The 20,160-nt window shown below is 32.0% G+C and overlaps 4 protein-coding genes across 5 annotated transcripts; all 4 read right to left on the reverse strand.

The window, feature by feature from the left end:
• Positions 1–2,447: 2,447 nt before the first annotated feature.
• On the reverse strand, positions 2,448–5,843 carry LOC129314861 (disease resistance protein RUN1-like). The gene is made up of 5 exons (XM_054958345.1): positions 5,329–5,843; positions 4,719–4,822; positions 3,572–4,611; positions 2,959–3,233; positions 2,448–2,833 (listed from the first exon to the last, which is right to left on the reverse strand). Exons 3-5 carry the CDS (start codon positions 4,148–4,150, stop codon positions 2,818–2,820), a joined length of 870 nt encoding a protein of 289 aa, XP_054814320.1. The 5' UTR covers positions 4,151–4,611; positions 4,719–4,822; positions 5,329–5,843; the 3' UTR covers positions 2,448–2,817.
• On the reverse strand, positions 4,284–8,063 carry LOC129316606 (disease resistance protein RUN1-like). The gene is made up of 4 exons (XM_054961019.1): positions 7,971–8,063; positions 5,329–5,676; positions 4,719–4,822; positions 4,284–4,611 (listed from the first exon to the last, which is right to left on the reverse strand). The coding sequence occupies exons 1-4, from the start codon at positions 8,061–8,063 to the stop codon at positions 4,284–4,286; spliced, it is 873 nt and encodes a 290-aa protein (XP_054816994.1).
• Positions 8,064–9,377: 1,314 nt separating this feature from the next.
• LOC129315185 (disease resistance protein RUN1-like) lies at positions 9,378–13,090 on the reverse strand. Its single transcript, XM_054958749.1, has 4 exons — positions 12,527–13,090; positions 11,108–12,200; positions 10,422–10,709; positions 9,378–9,826 (listed from the first exon to the last, which is right to left on the reverse strand). Exons 1-4 carry the CDS (start codon positions 13,018–13,020, stop codon positions 9,533–9,535), a joined length of 2,169 nt encoding a protein of 722 aa, XP_054814724.1. The 5' UTR covers positions 13,021–13,090; the 3' UTR covers positions 9,378–9,532.
• Positions 13,091–14,610: 1,520 nt separating this feature from the next.
• Positions 14,611–19,149, reverse strand: LOC129315344 (TMV resistance protein N-like). Of its 2 annotated transcripts, XR_008594458.1 has the most exons (5): positions 18,847–19,149; positions 17,486–18,297; positions 15,683–16,787; positions 15,297–15,589; positions 14,611–15,123 (listed from the first exon to the last, which is right to left on the reverse strand). XR_008594458.1 is itself a non-coding variant. In XM_054958976.1 (4 exons), exons 2-4 carry the CDS (start codon positions 17,950–17,952, stop codon positions 15,485–15,487), a joined length of 1,677 nt encoding a protein of 558 aa, XP_054814951.1. In that variant the 5' UTR covers positions 17,953–18,297; positions 18,847–19,149; the 3' UTR covers positions 14,611–15,484. The 2 variants fall into 2 exon arrangements, 1 of the variants encoding a protein (XP_054814951.1); XM_054958976.1 differs by having other exon boundaries at positions 14,611–15,589.
• Positions 19,150–20,160: the final 1,011 nt, after the last annotated feature.

The following is a 20,160-nucleotide window of genomic DNA, read 5'->3' on the forward strand; positions in this document are numbered from 1 at the left end:
CTATAAAATCAGAAGACTTCTGATTTTACAGGCATTGAGTTAAATGGCCCCTTCTCTATCTCTTAATATAAACCTCTCTCCACTTGTAATATTACAAGATATGTATGTGTATCTATGCATACATACATACGTACGTACGTACGTACAACTTGGTTAAATAAAGGAAAATGGAAATAAATTAAAATTTAAATAAAAAGAACATCATGAAATTGGTAAAACAAAAATATATTTTTTCCTATAAAAAATATTTCAATCTAATTTTGAAAACACAAAAAAACGCTGACAATCAGCAGCGACACAAAAAAGTCGCCGTTGAAAGTGAAAGTCGACTTTCAGCGGCGATTTGTATGTCGCCGCTGAAACTTGCAACATAATTTTTTTAAAACAAATAAAAAAATGCTGACAATCAGCGGCGACTTGTATGTCGTCACTGAAACTTGCAACATAATTTTTTTAAAAGAAATTAAAAATGCTGACAATCAGCGGTGACTTGTATGTCGCTGCTGAAACTTGCAACATAATTTTTTTAAAAGAAATTAAAAATGTTGACAATCAGTGGTGACACTAAAAAGTCACTGCTGAAAGTCAACTTTCAACGACGACTTGTATCTTGCCGCTAAAACTTGCAACATAATTTTTTTAAAACAAATAAAAAAATGCTAACAATTATTGGCGACACTAAAAAGTCACCGCTGAAAGTCAACTTTCAATGGCGACTTGTATGTTGTCGCTGCAACTTGCAACATAATTTTTTTAAAAGAAATAAAAAATGTTGACAATCGACTTTTAGCGGTGACTTTTTAGTGTCGCTGCTGAAACTTGCAACATAATTTTTAAAAAAAAAAAAAAAGCTAACAATCAACGGCGACATTAAAAAGTCACTGCTGATTCTCGACTTTCAGCGGCGACTTGTATGTTACTGCTGAAACTTGCAACATAATTTTTTTAAAAAAATTATAACATATTTTAAAAAATGCTGACAATCAGCAGCGACTATATCTTGTCGCCGCTAAAAATCATTTTTTTTGTAGTGTACACCTTGTTAGTTTATCCTTTATTATTTGATTCATTAAATATCTTTTTTTTTCTTCGCTCCTTTATTAAATGGAGTGTATTTTTTTTAAAAAATTATATTTATTTATAAAATGTTAAGATTCCAAATGTATCTTATTGACTTAATAATTGGCATTTATAATTTTTCCAAAAAATATTTTATAAAACACGGTGGCGGGAGTACTATACGTAAGATGTGATGGGCATTAGACATTTTGATAAAAATAAAAATAATAATGATGAGATTATATGTTGAGCCTATGATTCTATTCGTGGATAAATATTTTTAATTTTATGCTTATTTAATTAACTTCTGAGTTTTGAACACAAGTTAATTGTTTTGAACAACATTTAGGATATAAAATCATTTTTGGTATTTTAAATTTAATATAAAAATTTTAGATAATTATGAATTAACAAAATATATTAATAAAAAAATATTAAAATATTAGCATTTTATTACTCTAATTTCAATCGAAAAGTAAGGTAAATTTAGTTAAAATTAGTTCTACATTAAAAAATTTCAAAAATAAAAAGGTTTTGAGAGAGAGAAGATGATGCGTGTGTAATACCAGTGAAGTAAATGAGTTTAAAAGAGCACTTATTTGAACTAGATGTGAAAGTTAAATTAACTTATCCTTATGTGTGTGTGTGTGTGTGTGTGTGTTAAAGGCATTCATAAGAATATCTGTGTGTGTGTGTGTGTGTGTGTGTGTGTTAAAGGCATTCATAAGAATATCCATGAGGTCGCTATTGATAACAACCATTCCAAGTGGCAGGAGTTTGGATTAGTTTGCAGAGAATGTTGAATATTCTCAAGTTTTCTAGGATACCAGCAGGTGGAATTAAAAAAAGAAATTATTGAGTTTAAAGCACTGAAATATTTTGAAATATCAAATAACATATTGTGGGGCCGACATATTTGAGTACAAAGCCAATATTTTTAAGAAAGAAACTCAAGCTTCAACTAGCCACAAATCTCTTCGTGGTCAAGAAATTGAATGTCATTTCTCAAGCAGAAAATAATAAAACTAGCAAAACTGCTTATTTAAAATTATTTTTGTTTTATTATTATGAGAATTTTCTCAAAACAAAAAAAAATAATAAAAACATGTGTTTTTACATTTTCCTTTATTAGTCAGAACAATAATCTCAAAACACTTAAAAAATATTTTTATTTTTCTATTTTCCATAATAATATTTAGTTTTTTATTCTCCAACACAATTTCTGAAAATATGTTACCAAACAAATTTTTTTCATTTTTTTGTTCTGAAAAATAGAAAATTATTCCCAAAATAAATTGCCAAACAAGTTCATATATCTCTCAGGACACGCTTTCTATTTTCCCTTACAGAGAAAGTAAAAAAGACAGCAACAAAGAAGCTGATGATAATTCTTATGTCCTGGCAAAACAAATAAAATAAAGTATAACATTCTCTCTAAGAATTGATGATACCAAATGCTGAGAAGTTTCAATTCTATGGAGCTCTTCAAAGGATAAAATCTCAAACAATCAGCAAACTTTGAACAGCCAGCAAGATTTAGGATTTCCAAAGAGCATTGACCAAATAAGTTATTTGGAATACTGACAAGATTAATGCGGCTTCTCAAATTTAAAAATTTGAGCTTTGGAATTCTAGCAATCGATGGATGGAGTTGCAACAATCTAATACATCCTTCAAGGTCTAATCTTTCAAGATTTCGAACCCCTCCAAAATGTGGCATCTTAGTCAAATTTTTGGAGCCAATAAGACTCAAAATTTTCAACTTAGGAAGCACCTGCAAATGAGAAAGAGCATGGAAATTAAAAGGACAATTATCTAGAAAACACTTTTTCGTATACTAAATATATGCTTAGTTTTTGGTGTAATCAAACAAAAATGAATATTGTTGACATTAATTACCTTTCACCTTCCCATAATTCTTTGATGTTACTATCAGGCATAATCAATTCAACTAGTGCATGAGGCTCAAAACTTGATGGCAAACTAGTGAAAGGATATTGATGCCATGAAACATATCGTAGCTTATTAGAAAGAGAATTGAGTGTTCCATAACAGTTCACATTACGAAATATGAGCAATCTAAGATTTCTCATGCGTGACAAGGCTTCAATTCTCAACGTAGCCCTTCTAGAGTCTTCCAAATCAAGGGATATAGCTTCAAATCTTTCCATAGCCTAAGAATAAAGTCATTTATACCCAAAAAAAAAAGTTAGATTACTTTAATTTTGTAGATTGTATTATTTTGGCAAAATTATACCTTTGGTCATTTAATTTCATACAAAGATTTTATTATAATCCTTTAATTTTATAAAGTATTTTTTAAATCCTCCAACTTTAACATTGTTAATCTCAAACATTTAAGATTGTTCCGAGACTAACAATATTAGAATTAGAACATTAAAAAGATACTTTATAAAATTAATAGGCTAAACTAAAATTCATATAAAATTAGAGTACCAAATTTACACTTTTATATATTATGTTAATAAAAGAAAAGAGTCGATTAACTTACCGTGCTTTCATTTTGTTGCATAACATAATCAATATCATCTAAATGCCACAACCTATTCCATTTTCTCGGCTCATAAGGGAAAGCTCTTCGAACAATTTGTCGTCCCATTTCTCGCAACATATTATGCATCCCTACTTTGTGATCTAGAATGGTCATGAGTGATTTTTCAATCAAAAGTTTCATTCCATTATCTGCTGGAAAGCCACAACTATCTAAAATTTCCTTCACACGATCCATCTTTTTCCCAATAAAGAAACATGTGATGTCCAAAAATATTTCCTTGCTCTTGTCATCAAGTTCGTCATAACTTTTTTCAAGTACGTCCATTATTTGTCGATTCGGAATTCTTTGTAGTTGAACCAAGGCACTTTTCCATTCTTTGACACTTTTTCGACTCAAGAGTAAGCCCAATTTTATAATTGCTAATGGAAGGCCATTAGCATATTCAAGTATATTATTCGTCAATTCTTCATATCCACTCTCTGGATGATCACGTCCAAAAGCTTTTATACAAAAGAGTTGAAGGGCTTCTTCCATATTCAATAATTTAGGTCTGTAAACTTCTTCCACTTTACACATTTCAAGGACTCGTTCATCTCTAGTTGTAATGATGATTCTACTTCCTTGATCAAACCATTCAGATTCCAGAACAACATTAAATGCATCGAGATTTTCCAATACATTATCAACACCATCAAGAACAATGAGAAATCTACGTTGGTTTGATCTCCAAGTTTTGATAAAGAATTTTCATTAAAGATAGATCATCACGCAAAAGTTGGCTTATATTCTCTATGAAACAAAATGCATCAAAATGTCGAGAGATTGATCTGTACAAAACTTGAGCAAGAGTTGACTTCCCTACTCCACCCATTCCACAAATTCCTACCACTTGAACTTCATCATTTGAATCCAAATTCAAAAGCTTTTCGACTTCAGACACATGAGATTGCATCCCAATTAGCTCAACAACATATTCTAGTTGACGCAGTGCTATCATGACCTTGCTAACAATTTCATTGATGGCTTTTGAAATTCGTCTGAAGAATTAAAGAACAAAAAATGGAAACAACGAACTTAAATCAGTTTTCATGAGTTTCAGAAATTTGAAGTGTTAAGTTGGTTGGTTAGCCAGAGAATTATGTACCTTGGTTGGATCATCATACAAAACATCTCAAAAAGATCATCAGGTGTTCCACTTGTGAAGTTGTTGAATTGACTGGCGACATTGTCATAGATTTCATCCAGAACCTGGTGTCGTTGGGCATTAGTGTTCTTTGCATAAACACTAAATTCATTTTTCCTCATTCAACAGTGATCGTTGAAAGATTATAGTTAAGACGTGCAAATGTGACCAGATATGAATCAATGTGGGAAATCTCATATATATTGGAGATGAAGTTAGAGTTAATCACTAGTATAGAACAAAGTGGAAGGGTCCATAAAATTGATACGTTTTGAATTAAGATATGAGTCCTCCCACAGTTTATCACCCATTTGTTTTCTCCTGTTTCCGTTCGATTGCTCTCACTCCTCAACAAGTGATATTAGAAGCTCATAATAACGCACAAGTTTTAAGCTTAAAGAAGAAGAAGAAGGGATTGTGTCTACCACACCGTCATTCTCGCCCATTTTTATTTAATTAGATTATGCATCAATCAAGAAAAAAAAAACCTACTAATTTTGAAATAATATTAAATCTAAATTGTTCAGAACCATGAGTGAGGGGCAAGAAAATCATTTGGGAATGACTTTACCTCCCTTGCCTGGGTTCCATCGAGATCGTAGAAGATCAGTATAACACCGCGTGGCCTATGAATTCGCCAAGCAATTTCTTTGAGTTCCATGAAGTGCTGTTTTGAAGTAGAATGGGTTTTGGAGAAGACAAATAGAGAGACCCATGATTCATGAATCGGTTTCAGAAGATAATCTGGAAGTGAGTCCTCAGTTTCGAGATCCTGATCTTGCTCAAAAGTTGTCAAACCTGCAGCTTCGAAAGCAGCACAAATCTTATCAGTGAATTCATAAACGTTACGGTCATCGCCTCTGTGACTCACATAAATATTGATCGGCCTCCCCTCCTCCTTGGAAATCAATCGTAGCTTCTGATCTCACACACAGTATGATCAATTAGTGTTTCATTGTAGTAGAGTTCAAATCCAAGTCTATATCTATGTTTACTACTTTGGTTTCTCAGAATGATGACTTGTTTACTACTTTCGTCTACGAGCACAAAGCAGATACGTACAGATATTTTTCTGAACATGTGGTGTGGAATATGCGGAGTACATTCGGTGCTCATCAGGATGCGTGCTCATTGACCCTGAACCAATGTGAATGCTGGACGGTCCAGACTTAACTATCTTTATTATTATTTTAAATAAAAATTTATAAAATTTTAAGTAAATATATTTGTTATTAATATATACCATTTACATTTAATTAAATGAGTCTAAATTTAATATTAATTTTTTTAAATTGACTATACAAATTTAGTCTCTACTGTTTAGATTTAAAATTTTTAACTTGTCATACTATTAAATTTAAAACAATTCAAAATAAATCTGTATTGTTAATTTATAAAAATTATAAAAAAAATTAACATTAAATTTAAATTAATCTGACTAAATATAAATGATATATATTAATAATAAAATATATTTCTTTAAATTTTTATTAATTTTTATTTTCAAAAATAAAAAAATAGTTAAATTTAAAATGCCCAGATTAAATTAAAATTTAGATTGGTTCAGGGGTGATTACCTTGATGAGCACTAAATGTTCTCTCGTGGAATATGGAGGACCCTTTTAAAATTAACAAAGCTTTTTTTTTATTTCTTCTTTATGAAGATAATAGTGCTTTTTGATCTGTCCATTCAAAAGTCCACAGAATAAAGTGAACTTGTCATAAGTCGCCCAAGTTTATCGGTGAAGTGAAATTTAGAAAGGTGAGGGATTCTCACTCTTAATAGGATAATATTTTTTATATGGGTGCTTTATTTGTAAGGCTCTCCTCACAAAGAGGTCTTCTATTCAGGAATGTCGGCATAGAAAATTTTGTTTAAATTTATTATTATGACATAATAATTCATATATATTTATAAAAAATAATAGTTCATATGTAAAAATTCACATTTCTTTTACATTACTGACTTGTTTTGTTTTCATAGCTAATTTTATGTAATAATATAATTTTTAGTTCTTAAATTTTCTTTAATTATTGATTTAGCTCCTAAATTTGAACTCTATATAATTTAATTCTGATATTATTGAGTTGAGAAAGTGTAGAAATTAAGTTATACTAAATTAAAAAAAAACTATGAGAATTTATTTATTCTGAGTTAATTACAAAGTCGGATCTGAATTATTTTGAATTGAAATTTAAGAACTAAATGGATAAAGGATTTTAAAATATCTTTCAGGGAAAGTACTTCCTTGGCAAGTAATTTTAGCAAGAGGCTCTTCCAAAAGGCCGGTCCTAGTTTGCAAAGTGATTCCATGTGAATCATGAACTAGACGTGCGAGGTGAGCCGTCACACCGCATCAATAATGGAAATAACTTTAGGAAAAACACCCTTTTCAAATTAAAATATCAACTTTGCCCCTGAGGGAGTGAGACATGATTTGCAAGGGTATACATACACTATGATGATTTTTTTTTTTGGAGCAAACACTATGATGATATTTATAACAAATATCTTTCGATTGTATTTTTTTTTATTTAAAGATTATTTGTGACAATTTTTTCATAATAAAAATCACATTTTTTTTTCTTTTCGTTCCATGCCATTGATCTAATTACCAAACAAGTTGTTAACAACATGCTTTCCTTTTTCTTTTATTTTTTCCCTTGTTATTGTCGGCATATTTTTATTTTTCTTTTTTATTTTTAATAAACCATGGGTCTGTTTTCATTGTTAAAGGGATATTAAAGGACCGTCAAAACTTGCTCCCTCTGGGTGTGGGGTAGAATTAATGGTTTAAAACATAAGAGTAAAGAATAACACTATAATAACCCTAAATTTTAATTAAATAATTTTTTCTTTTAATTTATATTTTATTTATTTTTGTTTAATCATTTCAATTTTATAACAAATGGAAAGTGATGGTTTAATAGAACTTGTCTTGATTATTTATCTGAAGGTTTAAAATTTAAATCTTATTGAGTAAAAGTTTGGTATTATTTAGTTTTAAATTATAAAATTTTTTATCAAAATGTCTTTGTCTTTAATTATAAAAGAAAATGCTGCGGTCTTTCTTGTAATATTTCCAATTTTTTTGCCTATGTTTAGAATTTTCCTCTTCTTTTGTTCGAACTACAGAGCGTTTAGTCAGAGCATACTTTCCTTTCTTCTTCTTCACCGCCAGCGTGTTCCTCTGTTCTTCACCGTCAGCCTACCTCTCTTTCCCTCGCCGTTGGTCTTCTTTGCTCGCCGTCGGCCTGTGTCGTTCCTCTCCGTCGCGTCTCCGCTGCTGGGAGAGTTGGAGTCATCGGATTTTTTTCCCGTCACTGTTCTTTGTTCCTTCTCGGTCCTGTGTCAACGTGTGGTGCGTGCGTGGGTGCTCGGTCTCCATCTCTTCTTCCTCTTCGGTTGCTGGCCGTTGAAGTGTGTGTATGGTAAGCTTGGTTTTCTTTTTACTGGCCGACGCGCTTTGCTCTGTTTCAGTGTTGCTGCCGTGTTGATTTTGAGGAAATTGAGGTGTTGTTTGGTTTATACTGTATTTTGACGCTTAGCTGAATGTTGATTGTAGAATTATAGGTTTGAAGTGTTTGGATGTTGGTTCATGATTGAGTTAACGATCAATGCTTTTAAGGTGTTCGTGAAAATGCTTGAATGAAGGATTTAGTGGATAAATATTGTTAAATGTCCATTTTTATATTTTGGAGGTATAAATGTAAATTTTGGCTAGAGTTGTTGACGGGAAATCTTAATATGCCAACATTGAGACATGGTTAAATAGAATTATTATTTTAGTACTTTATTAAGTGTAAATAAAGTATAAGAAACGTTAATGTGGTTTATCATGATTGATAATTGAGAATGAGTTATAAAAAAATATAAAAATAAATTGAGATTTGTACAGTGGTATAATTAACTCAAGGGTATTTGTTATATAATTGATTATGGTATTATTTTTAATATTATTTAAAAAATTAAGTTGTTGTCTTTAATATTGGTTGAAATCTAATGGTGTGGAGCTAAACTTTTTTGTTGGATTGGTTGAAGGTTTTATTATTATAGAAATTTCAAAAGGTTCAAATTACAATTGAATTATTATCTTTAATATTGTTTGAAATATAATAGTGTAAAGCTAAACTCCTGGATTGATTGATAGGTTTTATTATTATAAACATTTTGAAAAGTTCGAATTATAAAAAAAATTTTGCTGAAATTTTTACAGAATAGTTAAAAGTTTATGAATTTTATTATTATATATAAATTATTTATTGTTATTTTTGCTTAATCTTTGATTATTTAAGAATTATGAAATATGAAACTTCATATTTCACGCCAATCACGCTTTTAATACAAGGGCGTGACAGTCACACACAGGAACGATGATTCAATGAAAAAAATCGGATGGAGTGAAGGATTACATATAGAATGAAATGATAACCTTATCTACAAGCTTCTGTAACGTTAGGGGGTACCCCTGGACCTCTTGTCTCTCCCCCTCCTCCGCTCCAAGGGTGGTTTTCAAGAAATAAAGTTTATGCACTTCACCATCACATGTGAGATGACATTGTTCAGCTGACAATAAAACTGTGTAACTAGCTGCCAAAATAGAATAATGGATCTAAGCGAAGTTTACAAGTAATTATCATATAATGACAACACATTGTCTTTAACATGGCCCCCAAAAAAGAAAAAATAAAAACAAAAGAGAGAACGAAAAGAAACTGACAAATTAAAGATACTTTATTTGGTGTTGTTTCATTTGCTCATTTTGGGTTTAGTTCTATCGAGGTCCTTGGAAATTCAAGCGTTGAGCAAGTTTGAAACAGCCAGGAAGATTCAAAGTTTCAAGAGAAGTTGAAAGAAATAAGGTGTTCGGGATACTGATTAGACGATCACAGTTTCTCAAATTCAGTGACGTCAGCTTCCGAAGATCTCCAGTGGATGCGTCAACCTCTAATAATCCACTACATCCTTCAAGGTCTAGCTTCTCAAGATTTTTCACTCCTCTAAGATTTGGCGTCTTGATTAGGTTTTTAGAGCCACGTAGATCCATGATCTTCAACTTTGGCATGGTCTGTTATGAAGCAGCAAAAGACAATTAACCAGCAAGCTGTATACTCCTTTGGTCCTTTATTTATAGGGTAAAAAAATTCTCTTTGATATTATTTTTAAGTTATTTTCAACATGTTTTATTGGAATAAAAAAAATTTATAGCTTGTTAATTATGTCTTAAAATTGAATATGTTTCCACTTCTACACCCTAATAAAGATAAAAAGAATTATGGAGTTTTTATTAATTTTTTCTAATATATTAATAATGACAGAAATGTAAAGATGAATATAGAATCAAAATAAATCTTTTCTCTCTATCCTATAAATAGGATCAAAGGAGCATTTGTTTTGATCCTATTTATAAGGCATTTTAATGATTATTGTGTCCATGTTTACCCTTTTACTCCTATTAAATGTTGGGAAAGTTATTAAATGTTAGAATATTTTATTTCTAAAGTATGTATATTTAATAGAGGTAAAGTTAAAAACTTCTTAAATTTTTAAACAGGGTTAATGAGATTTAAGGTAAATGAATTATAAACAAAATAAGAGGGAATATGTACCAGCATTACCAACAAGAAGCTAAGTCTATCTTGTCCAGAAGAGCATTATCGTACCTTTATGCCTTCCCACAATAGTCTTGCATTGCTATCAGGCATGATGAGTTCAGCAAGTTCAGCTGGCTCAAAACTTGATGGTAAATAGCTGAAAGGAAATTTATGCCATGAAAGAAATCGTAAATCATTGGAGAGATTATTCAGCTGCTTTCCTGAAAATTTCACATGAGGGAATATAATTAGTCTGAGGCGAGTCATTTGTGATAAAGCTTCAGCCCTCAATGGCAGCATCTCATTCAGATCTATATCTTCCTCCTTCAAGACGATGGCTTCAACTTTTTCGGTTCCCTACAAAATGGAAACACATGCACAAGGTAAAAGAAACATGTTGGATTTTTTTTTAATATGGGACCACTAATATTCTAATCAAGGTACTTAAATCTGAGCCAGTCTAGATAGTAGTTCAAGGGTCAGTATTTCAAACTGTAGTTGAACCGATGTTAACCCAGTCATGCTAATTTTTTTAGCTTAACGTGATGTTGTTTTAGGTTTGGTTATGTGAGAAAAGACATATAAAATTCAGCCAGTTGATGTGTTCATAACTTTTAACCGGACTGACTGGGAGACTGGTTCACTGATTTACTGGTCTGGCTAGTTGAGTTTTAATACCATGATTCTAATGATAGCAAGAAAGAGAAAGCAAAACCTCAGTAATTAATGTAATTATACATCAAAACAACACTTACTGTCTTTACAGCTTGAAGATCTTTGTACAACCAGAGTCTGCTCCACTTTGCTGGCTCTTGAGGAAATTCTCCCTTTGCAAACTTCCATCCCAGTTCTTGAAGCAAATCATGCATCCAGATTCTTTCATTGACAATGACCATGAGTGATCTTTCACACAGAATGTTAATTCCAAGCTCAGGATTAAATCCACAATGGTGTAGGATTTTTCTGGCATAGTTCTCATCTTCTCCCTTGAAGAAACAAGCAACATCCAAAAATATATCCTTGTCGCTTTGCTCAAGCAAAAATAAACTTGTTTCCAGCACTCCCATAACCTCTTGGTTGGGATTTTCTTTCAATCTATCCAACTGTGCTCGCCACTCTGATTGTTGCCTCTTAAACAAAGAGGAACCTAGCACTTTGATTGCCAATGGAAGGGCCTTAGAATATTGTAGAAGATTATGAGTCAACTCTTCAAATTCATCTTCAGGATCATCACTTTTAAAGGCTCTTCTACAAAGAAGTTGAAGAGCTTCTTCATCATTCAGTAGTTCAACCTTGTAAACTTTATTCACTTTCACTCCATGTCTCTCCAGGATTTTCTCATCTCTAGTTGTTATGATGATTCTACTCCCAGGACCAAACCACTCAGGCTTTCCAACCAATTTCTGCAATTGTTCATCATGATCAACATTATCAACAACAATAAGAGTTTTGCAGTTACAAAGCCTAGTTCTTATTAAATTGGTTCCTGTGTGATCCTCCCAAACCTCTTGATCTTTCCCCACTGCTTCGCAAAGGAGCTGTTTTTGTAGACGGACAAGACCAGGACCCTTGTGAACTTTACTCACATCAAGAAGAAGACAACAAGCATCAAATTGGTGGGAAATTCTATCGTATACAACAGCAGCAAGAGTAGTCTTTCCTACTCCGGGCATTCCCAGAATCCCTACAAATTGAGCATGATCATCTGATGAGTCTAGATTTAGAAGCTTTTCAAAAGCTTCTGCACGAGATTGCATCCCAATTAGATCCTCTGCCAGACTTGAGAATCTATGTTTTAGTGTATGGGTTACTTCCAGAACGATTTGATCAATAACGTCAGACTCTGATCTGAAGAAAGAAAAGGGAAAATCACTTTTAAATCCCGCGTAAGCAATCTAAATAGAAAAAAGTCCCATAAAATCACAAAATTATTCTGAAGTCCCTTGTTATACATCAATATCTGTTGGATAATTGTCAATTATTGCTGCTTATACTGGACAACTCGACTATCAGTAATTGACAACTTCAATATGCACATTGACTACTTCAGTGAAGAACTTAGAACTTCAGAGTAATCTTATATTGACAAGGGAATAATGAAGAGAGAACAATAGAGAATCATATACAAGAAAACCAGACTATAAAGGAAAACAAAAGAAGAAATATTTACTTACTTATTCCTCACATCATAACCAGAGAGATCGGCTGCTTGTCTCAAAGCTGTCTTCCATCTCTGTACTCTGTCACTTGAGCTTTGCTTATGTTTATTAAAGGCTTCTTCGAAATCCCCCCTCTGATTCCGTACCTCAGATGGATCGACATCGTAGAAAATTGGAAGAACAGTGTATCCCGGTTCTGCGATTCCCTCACAGATCTTTGCCAGTTCGTCCAAGCACCATGATGAATCAGCATAATTTTTGGAGAAGACGACGATTGAAATCCTGGACTGCTCAATAGCTTTGAGGAGTTCGGGTCGAATACGTTTTCCTCGCTGGAGCTTTTTATCATCCTTGAAGGTATATATACCTTTTCGTTGAAGAGCAGCATGGAGATGACCAGTGAAACTGTTGCGAGTATCCTCACCTCTGAAACTTAGAAACACTTCGTATTTCCAGGTCCTCCGAGATGACGATGATGATGAGCTGCTTGGTAAGCTAAGGCGATTCATTATTTCTACAATGTAACAAGATGATCGGCTCACTTCCTAAACACCACAGAGATGGCAAACTGTCCTGTTGACGAAGAAGAAGGCGAAAGAAAGAGAGAAGTCGTCGTTGACGTAGTAATATATATATATATATATATATATATATTTCATAAAAAGTAATATAATATTTTTAAGAAAACATATCTTTTATTTTTATACTTTATTCATATTTTATTATAAATTTTTATATTTTTTTTATATTTTAAAATTTTATATTTTTATTTTTTAATATTTTATGTTCACTTAAAATCTTTATACTTTATTCATTTAAAAATTTTAAATATTAAAAAATAAAAATTTAAAAATTTAAAATATAAAAAATTATAATAAAATATTAACAAAATACATAAATCAAAAGGTGTGTTTTTTCATATTTTTAAATGTAAAATTGAGGGGACTTTATGAAATGAAACAGAACGAACGAACGGGACAAAAATATCTCTGAACACTATAATTGCACTAAGTAACGATGAACACTGACATTACAACTCACCAACATGTGTGTGTGTATATATTACTTTTAACTTAATGAAAAGACATAGTTAAGTTATTCATATTTTATTTTTAATTATTTTTAATTTATTCTATAAGTATATTTTTTTAAAAAGTATTTTTTTATATATATAACCTTTTATGTTATTTATAAAAAATTATGAAAATATAAATATGAAAGAAAATAATTGATAATCTGACATTTTATATGTACGAAATGATGTATAAAAAAGACCATCAATTTTTTTTAAAAAATGTTTTAAAAATAATTCTTTTTACTAGTGAGGCAAGTTGTTTAACAGAAATTTAGATTTTTGTGTTTATGAGATAACAGATTTAGAGAGAAACGATTAAAGAGATCAATGATCAATCATCTCGTTAAGTGTGCTCTCATGATTATTGTTAAAGTCTTTTTATAATAATAACCACTAACAGAACCAGAGAGACTAGTTACAGTGCTCGTCACAGGTATTACATCATTGGGCCATTGGGCCTTGTATAACAACTCTTAAGCCCAACTTTATAGATATATCTGATATTGCCCTTGCTGATTTCTTTAAAAAAAAAAAACAGAAAGATCAATGATAACAGATTTAGAGAGAAATGATTAGAGAGATCAATGATGAATCATCTCATTAATTGTGTGCTCATGATTATTGCTGGGGTCTTTTTGTAATAATAACCACTAATAGAACCAGAGAGAGTAGTTACAGTGCTTGTTACGGCTGTTATATCAGTGGGCCACTGGGCCTTGTACAAGACTCTTAAGCCCAATCCTTTTACATATATCTGAAGTGTTGAAGGAAATGAGAGTGACCAAACCAGCATTTCACGTCAAATAGTTGAATCCTTGTTTTGAGAGACTATCGTTGTAAAACTATAGGTAATTAAATAACAAGAAGGCATATATAATTTAAGACCAACAAGATATATGAAATTTCTCAAATTTAATTAATTTATAAGCAAGTTGTGATTATATATAACCTTCAATTGACCCTTCATGCTAAGGAGAGATAAGAAGGAACAGAGAAAGAGATGACTGATTTAGAGACAAATCATTCTTAAATATACCAAATACAAATAAAAGAAAAATAGAACCTTCAATCTTAGCCTTTATTACCTAAACTTCATGAATGTTAAACCTCACAAATACTCATCAAGTAAATAAGAAAACAACAATTGCTAACAACATTTTTCTGCTAAAACAAACAAAAGAAAATACAGGAAGTTCTCTAAGAATGGATTAGACCAAACGCTAAGCAGTTTCACTTCTGTCAAGCTCTTCAAAGGAGAAAAATTCAAATAATGCGCAAGTTCTGAGCAGCCGGCTAGATTTAGAATTTCCAATGAGTTTAGAGCAAATAAGCGATTGGGAATACTAAAAAGATTGATGCAATTTCTCAAATTCAAGAACTTGAGCATTGAAAGTTCGGCAATAGATGGATCCAATTTCAATAATCCAGTACAACCTTCAAGGTTGAGTCTTTCAAGATTTGGAACTCCTGCAAAATCTGGTGTCTTGATCAAAGTTTTGGAGCCATAGAGATTCATTTTTCTCAAGTTAGGGAGCATCTGCCAATGAGAAAAACAATATGATATATATATATATATATAATTGTAAGAACATGAACTAAAGATATTCAACAAGTAACAAGTGCCAATATTAATCGTTGATTTGAATAGTTGCCCCCCTTTTTTTGTTGTGCAATAGTGAAAAAGAACAAATGAAAGAACATTAACATCACCATTTTGCCCTTCCATGCTTCTGTGAGGTTGCTATTGGGCATAATCAATTGAACAAGCGCATCAGATTGAAAACTTGGCAGCCTTGTGAAAGGATATTCATGCCACGAAATATATTGTAACTTGCTTGGAAGGTCATTCAATGTTCCAGAAAATTTCACATTCCGAAATATGAGCAATCTAAGGTTGCTCAAATGTGATAAATTTCAATCCATAATGTAGTTGTTTCTGGCTCTTCCAAATCCACTTCTGGCTGTTCCAAATCCAGAACTATAGCTTCAACTTCTTCAATAGCCTAGGATTAGATTTTGTATAGAAATAATTAAATGTTATATTGATACTTTGATTTTATAAACATTAAGTAAAATAAATTGTCAACAAAACTTACTCTGTTTGTTGCTATGATCTCGAGAACATATTTGATATGGTAGAACAGGTACAATCTGCTTTGTTTTTCTGGTTGACGAGGGCATTCTTGGTGAACAATTTCTCGTCCCATTGCTTGCAACATACTATGCATTTGTATTCTTTGATTTGAAATAGTCACAAGTGATTTTTCAATAAGAAGTTTGATTCCTATCTCGGCAGAAAAACCACAATCATGCAAAATTTCACGTACACAATCTATGTCCTTCCCTATAAAAAAACATGCAATATCCAAAAACATTTCCTTAGTCATGTTATCAAGTTCATCAAAACATTTTCTGAGCACCATCATTATCTCATAAGGAGGAATAATTTGTTCTCTATCCAAGAAATTTCTCCATTCTGCAACGCTTAACCCATGCAAGCATGAGCCTAACATTTCAACTGCTAATGGAAGGCCATCAGCATATTCTAGTGCCCTATTAGTCATCTTTAAAAAATCACTCTTGATAGGATAATCCCTTGTAAAAGCTTTCGAGTGAAATAGTTGAGAAGCTTCATCCTTAGTCAACAATTCTGGTCTGTAAATAGCATCAACCTTAGACATTTCAAGGACTTGTTCGTCTCTAGTTGTTATAATGATTCTACTCCCTCGACCAAAATGATCAGATTTCTCATCCAAGTTTAGTTCTTCAATATCATTTACAAGATCAACACCATCAAGAACCATGAGAATCTTTTGATTTCTTAAGCTTTCGCATGTTAAGAACCCTTCTTCTAGAATATCTCTTATCCCTGGATTTTCTGTCTCCAAATTTCTACAAAGAAGCTCTTGCAGAGATAGATCACCATGCTTCAAACGTCTACTTACATTGGGAAGGAAACTAAAAGCATCAAAATTGTGAAAGATCTTAAGATATAGAACTGTAGCAATAGAAGACTTCCCTAATCCACTCATTCCACAAATTCCTACAACTCGAACTATATCATCCGAACCCAAATCCAAAAGCTTTTCAACTTGTTCAACTCGAGATTGCATTCCAACAAAACTGAAAAAGCCATAAAATATTTTATCTATTTTTGTCTTGGCCTCCGTGACAATTTTCTGAATTACCTGTGACTTTGAGCTGAAAAATACAAGGAGAAAACAAAACACCAAATCAATCAAATTTGATTCTTCGTGAGGCTTGAGGGAAAAGTTTGTGTTTTTTCTGGCGCAACTGTGATGATACTATATATCTTGACAGTCTAACCACATTATACTTGGATGATTATGATTATATATATTTTTTAAATATCTTTTTTATTCAAAATGAAGTAAATATAAAAAACCTTCAAATTGCAATTTCTTTTAAAAAAATAATGACTATGACAAAGAGGCTGTCAAAATCATTCGGTCTTCATTTAATATGAAGTGTTCAGATTTTCTTCTATAAAATTAATACAATAGTACTATGTTGCTGTTCTACAACGACCGAGAACTAATCTAAATATATAAGTGGATAAGGGGAAAAGAACTTTTTCTTTTAAAAAGCAACATATATATGATGAATTTAGCTTTTACTAATTAATCAACATACATGTGAATTTCGTGGCAATCAATGGCTAGTTGCCCCAATGATAACATTGCCTCCTTCTCTTGAAAGAAGTCTTGAGTTTGAACTGAATATTGATGTGTTGCGTGTGCATGGGTGTGTGCGTTTTCCTTTCTTATGAGCAAAAGCTAAATTAGGGGTAAAATTTAAAACAAAAAATGGCAATAATTGATCCACAGTACTATCCGTGAAAGCAAACCTATTGAAAAGTCAAGGGTAAAGTTACTCACAAATTTCGTACATCCAAGCCAATTCTGGCCACTTCTTTCATATCCCGCCTCCATCTTCGTACCTTGTCTAAATCTCCATATGTGTTAGTTTCTTCTTGTTGAGCAAAGGTTTCTGGATCCACATCATAAAAAACTGATATAAACCTGTATGGAACGTAAAAGCGACCAGAGCGATGAGCCTCCTGATTCATAGCCAGCCTCCATGTGTTCACCTTGTCTAAATATGCTTCAAACCAGTTTTTTTTTTTCAAGTTCAGCAAAGAATGGATCAACATGAAAAGCTGGTGCTGGCATTGACATGTGAGCATGTCTTCGGGGAACAACACTTGAGAGTTCCTCCAAACACCACAGTGAAGAAGCATAGTTTTTGGAGAAAACAACAATACGAATCCAGGCTTGTTTAATTGCTTGAAGAAGGTGAGGTGGAATATTATTGGAGTCTCTGATCGCTTCAAGCTTCTTATCATCTCCGAAGGTTATTAAACCTTTTCTTTGAAGAGCAGCAGAAAGGTCACGGACGAATCTGCTAGTGTCGCTGTCATCGCCTCGAAAACTTATGTACACATGAATCGGTTTCGATGATGAGATTATATCTGGATCCTCCATGGGAAATTAATGAAGCTCCAAATAATGGAATAACAGTTGCTTATTGATCAACACTTTGGTTGCGGCATTAATTGTTCCTCTTAAATGATATATAATTAATGTGGAATCGGTCCAAATTTTGACCAAAAGGAACGAAAGGAATACGTCCAAATTAATGACTTCCGTATTTTGTTACCCGAAAATACCCCCAACTGTTCGTCGTATTTCTGCCATTCATGAGAGAAAAGTTGGTTACAACTGTTCTGAGTTACCTTGAGTCAATTATATCATCCCACAAACCTCAATTTATCCTTATAACCCATCATCAACCATGATAGACCATATTAACTCTTATAATGCTTTTTTTTCCACTAAATAAGGTATAATAATAATAATAATAATAAGAATAATAATAATAATCCCATAATACCATTCCTCCTGTGTTGACATCTTAAGATTTCCAACTAATAACTTAAGCGAATGTTACACATATACTTCAAGATATAAAAATGAAAATTTAACAATACTCATCCCCTAAATTCTTCACTCAAGCATTTTTACCAACACCTGGAGAGCATTAATCATTAACTCAATCATGAACCAACCCCAAAACACTTCAAACAAATAAATCTACAGTCAACATTCAGCTCAGCATCAAAATAAAGCAATACCCAGCGTAAACCAAGCAACACCTCAATTTCCTCAAAATCAACACGGCAGCAACACTGTGAAACCGAGCAAAGCGCGTCGGCCAGTAAAAAGAAAACCGAGCTTACCATACACACACCCCTCGACGGCCAGCAACAGAAGAGGAAGAAGAGATGGAGAGCAAGCACCCACACACGCACCACACGCTGACACAGGACCGAGAAGGAACAAAGAACAGTGACAGGGCAAAAAATCCGATGACACCAACTCTCCCAGCAGCGGAGACGCCACGGCGAGGAAGGACACAGGCCGACGGCGCGCAAAGAAGACCAACGGCGAGGGAAAGAGAGGTAGGCTGACGGAGAGGAACAGAGGAACACGCTGGCGGTGAAGAAGAACAAAGGAAAGTATGCTCCGACTAAACGCTCTGTAGTTCGAACAAAAGAAGAAAATTCTGAACATAAGTAAAAATTTGGAAAAATTATAAGAAAGTCCACAACATTTTCTATTATAACATAAAAATAAGGACACTTTGATAATTTTATTATAGTTTAGAACTAAATAACACCAAATTTTTGTTCAGTAAAATTTAAACTCTGTATAAAACTAAAATGATTAAATAAAAATAAATAAAATATCAATAAAAAATTATTTAATTAAAATTTAGTTTTATTACAGTGTCACTCTTTACTCTGATCGTTTAAACCATTAATCCGACCCACGATTTTGAAGTTCCTTTAATATCCCTTTAACAATGAAAATAGACCCATATTTCATCGAAAAATGAAAATGAAAATAGGCCCACGATAACAAGGGAAAAAAGAAAAAGAAAAAGAAAAGCATGTTGTTAACAGCTCGTTTGGTAATCATTATCATTATATATATAAAAATAGAGTTTAAGACTATGAAAGAATGTCACGTGTTCAATTTTAGATTTTCCGTATTTCTATACTTCGAGATGCCTTTTGTGCAATTCTATGCTTCGAAGTCAGGTTTGGAGTTAGATTAAAAAAGTTTTATTGTTTTTTATAAAATATAAAATATATTATTCAAGTTTGGAGTTAGACGTAATATGAATTATTAATTTTTAAATGTGTTTAAAGATCTATTTTTACCTATTTGAAATTCAAGTTTAATTATATTTAAATTTTAATTAATATCTGTCTATTTAATAACTCTATCCAACTTAAATATATGGCAAAATTTTAGGTTTATAATATTTAGGATATTTGTATACAGATATATATATTGAGATTCAAATTTAAATTAATACAAATATGTTTAAATTAAAAATTAAATATTTGTTTTACTATTTGAATCTATCATCATGAATTTCAAAAATTATAAATATAATTTTTATTAATATATGAAATTTGACATAATATATTCACTAATATTATAGCTAAATTGAACGCTCAGAATGCCGTGAATATATTTATATC

Source organism: Prosopis cineraria, unplaced genomic scaffold, assembly GCF_029017545.1.
Source record: "Prosopis cineraria cultivar Desert tree isolate PC_DT_omini unplaced genomic scaffold, ASM2901754v1 PC7, whole genome shotgun sequence".
Lineage (NCBI taxonomy): Eukaryota > Viridiplantae > Streptophyta > Magnoliopsida > Fabales > Fabaceae > Prosopis > Prosopis cineraria.

Coding starts and splice junctions, on each gene's coding strand:
- LOC129315185 (XM_054958749.1), bottom strand. CDS start 13,020: ATGAATCGCCTTAGCTTACCAAGCAGCTCATCATCATCGTCATCTCGG. Junction 10,710..11,107: donor ATCTTCAAGCTGTAAAGACA/GTAAGTGTTGTT, acceptor TCCATTTTGTAG/GGAACCGAAAAAGTTGAAGC. Junction 9,827..10,421: donor TATTGTGGGAAGGCATAAAG/GTACGATAATGC, acceptor GCTTCATAACAG/ACCATGCCAAAGTTGAAGAT.
- LOC129316606 (XM_054961019.1), bottom strand. CDS start 8,063: ATGACTCCAACTCTCCCAGCAGCGGAGACGCGACGGAGAGGAACGACA. Junction 5,677..7,970: donor CAACGGCGAGGGAAAGAGAG/GTAGGCTGACGG, acceptor GTGTGAGATCAG/AAGCTACGATTGATTTCCAA. Junction 4,823..5,328: donor ATGGAACCCAGGCAAGGGAG/GTAAAGTCATTC, acceptor CAACGACACCAG/GTTCTGGATGAAATCTATGA.
- LOC129315344 (XM_054958976.1), bottom strand. CDS start 17,952: ATGATAAGAAGCTTGAAGCGATCAGAGACTCCAATAATATTCCACCTC. Junction 16,788..17,485: donor GGCTTGGATGTACGAAATTT/GTGAGTAACTTT, acceptor TGTATTTTTCAG/CTCAAAGTCACAGGTAATTC. Junction 15,590..15,682: donor AGATCATAGCAACAAACAGA/GTAAGTTTTGTT, acceptor ATCTAATCCTAG/GCTATTGAAGAAGTTGAAGC.
- LOC129314861 (XM_054958345.1), bottom strand. CDS start 4,150: ATGTGTAAAGTGGAAGAAGTTTACAGACCTAAATTATTGAATATGGAA. Junction 3,234..3,571: donor TGCAACAAAATGAAAGCACG/GTAAGTTAATCG, acceptor CTTTATTCTTAG/GCTATGGAAAGATTTGAAGC.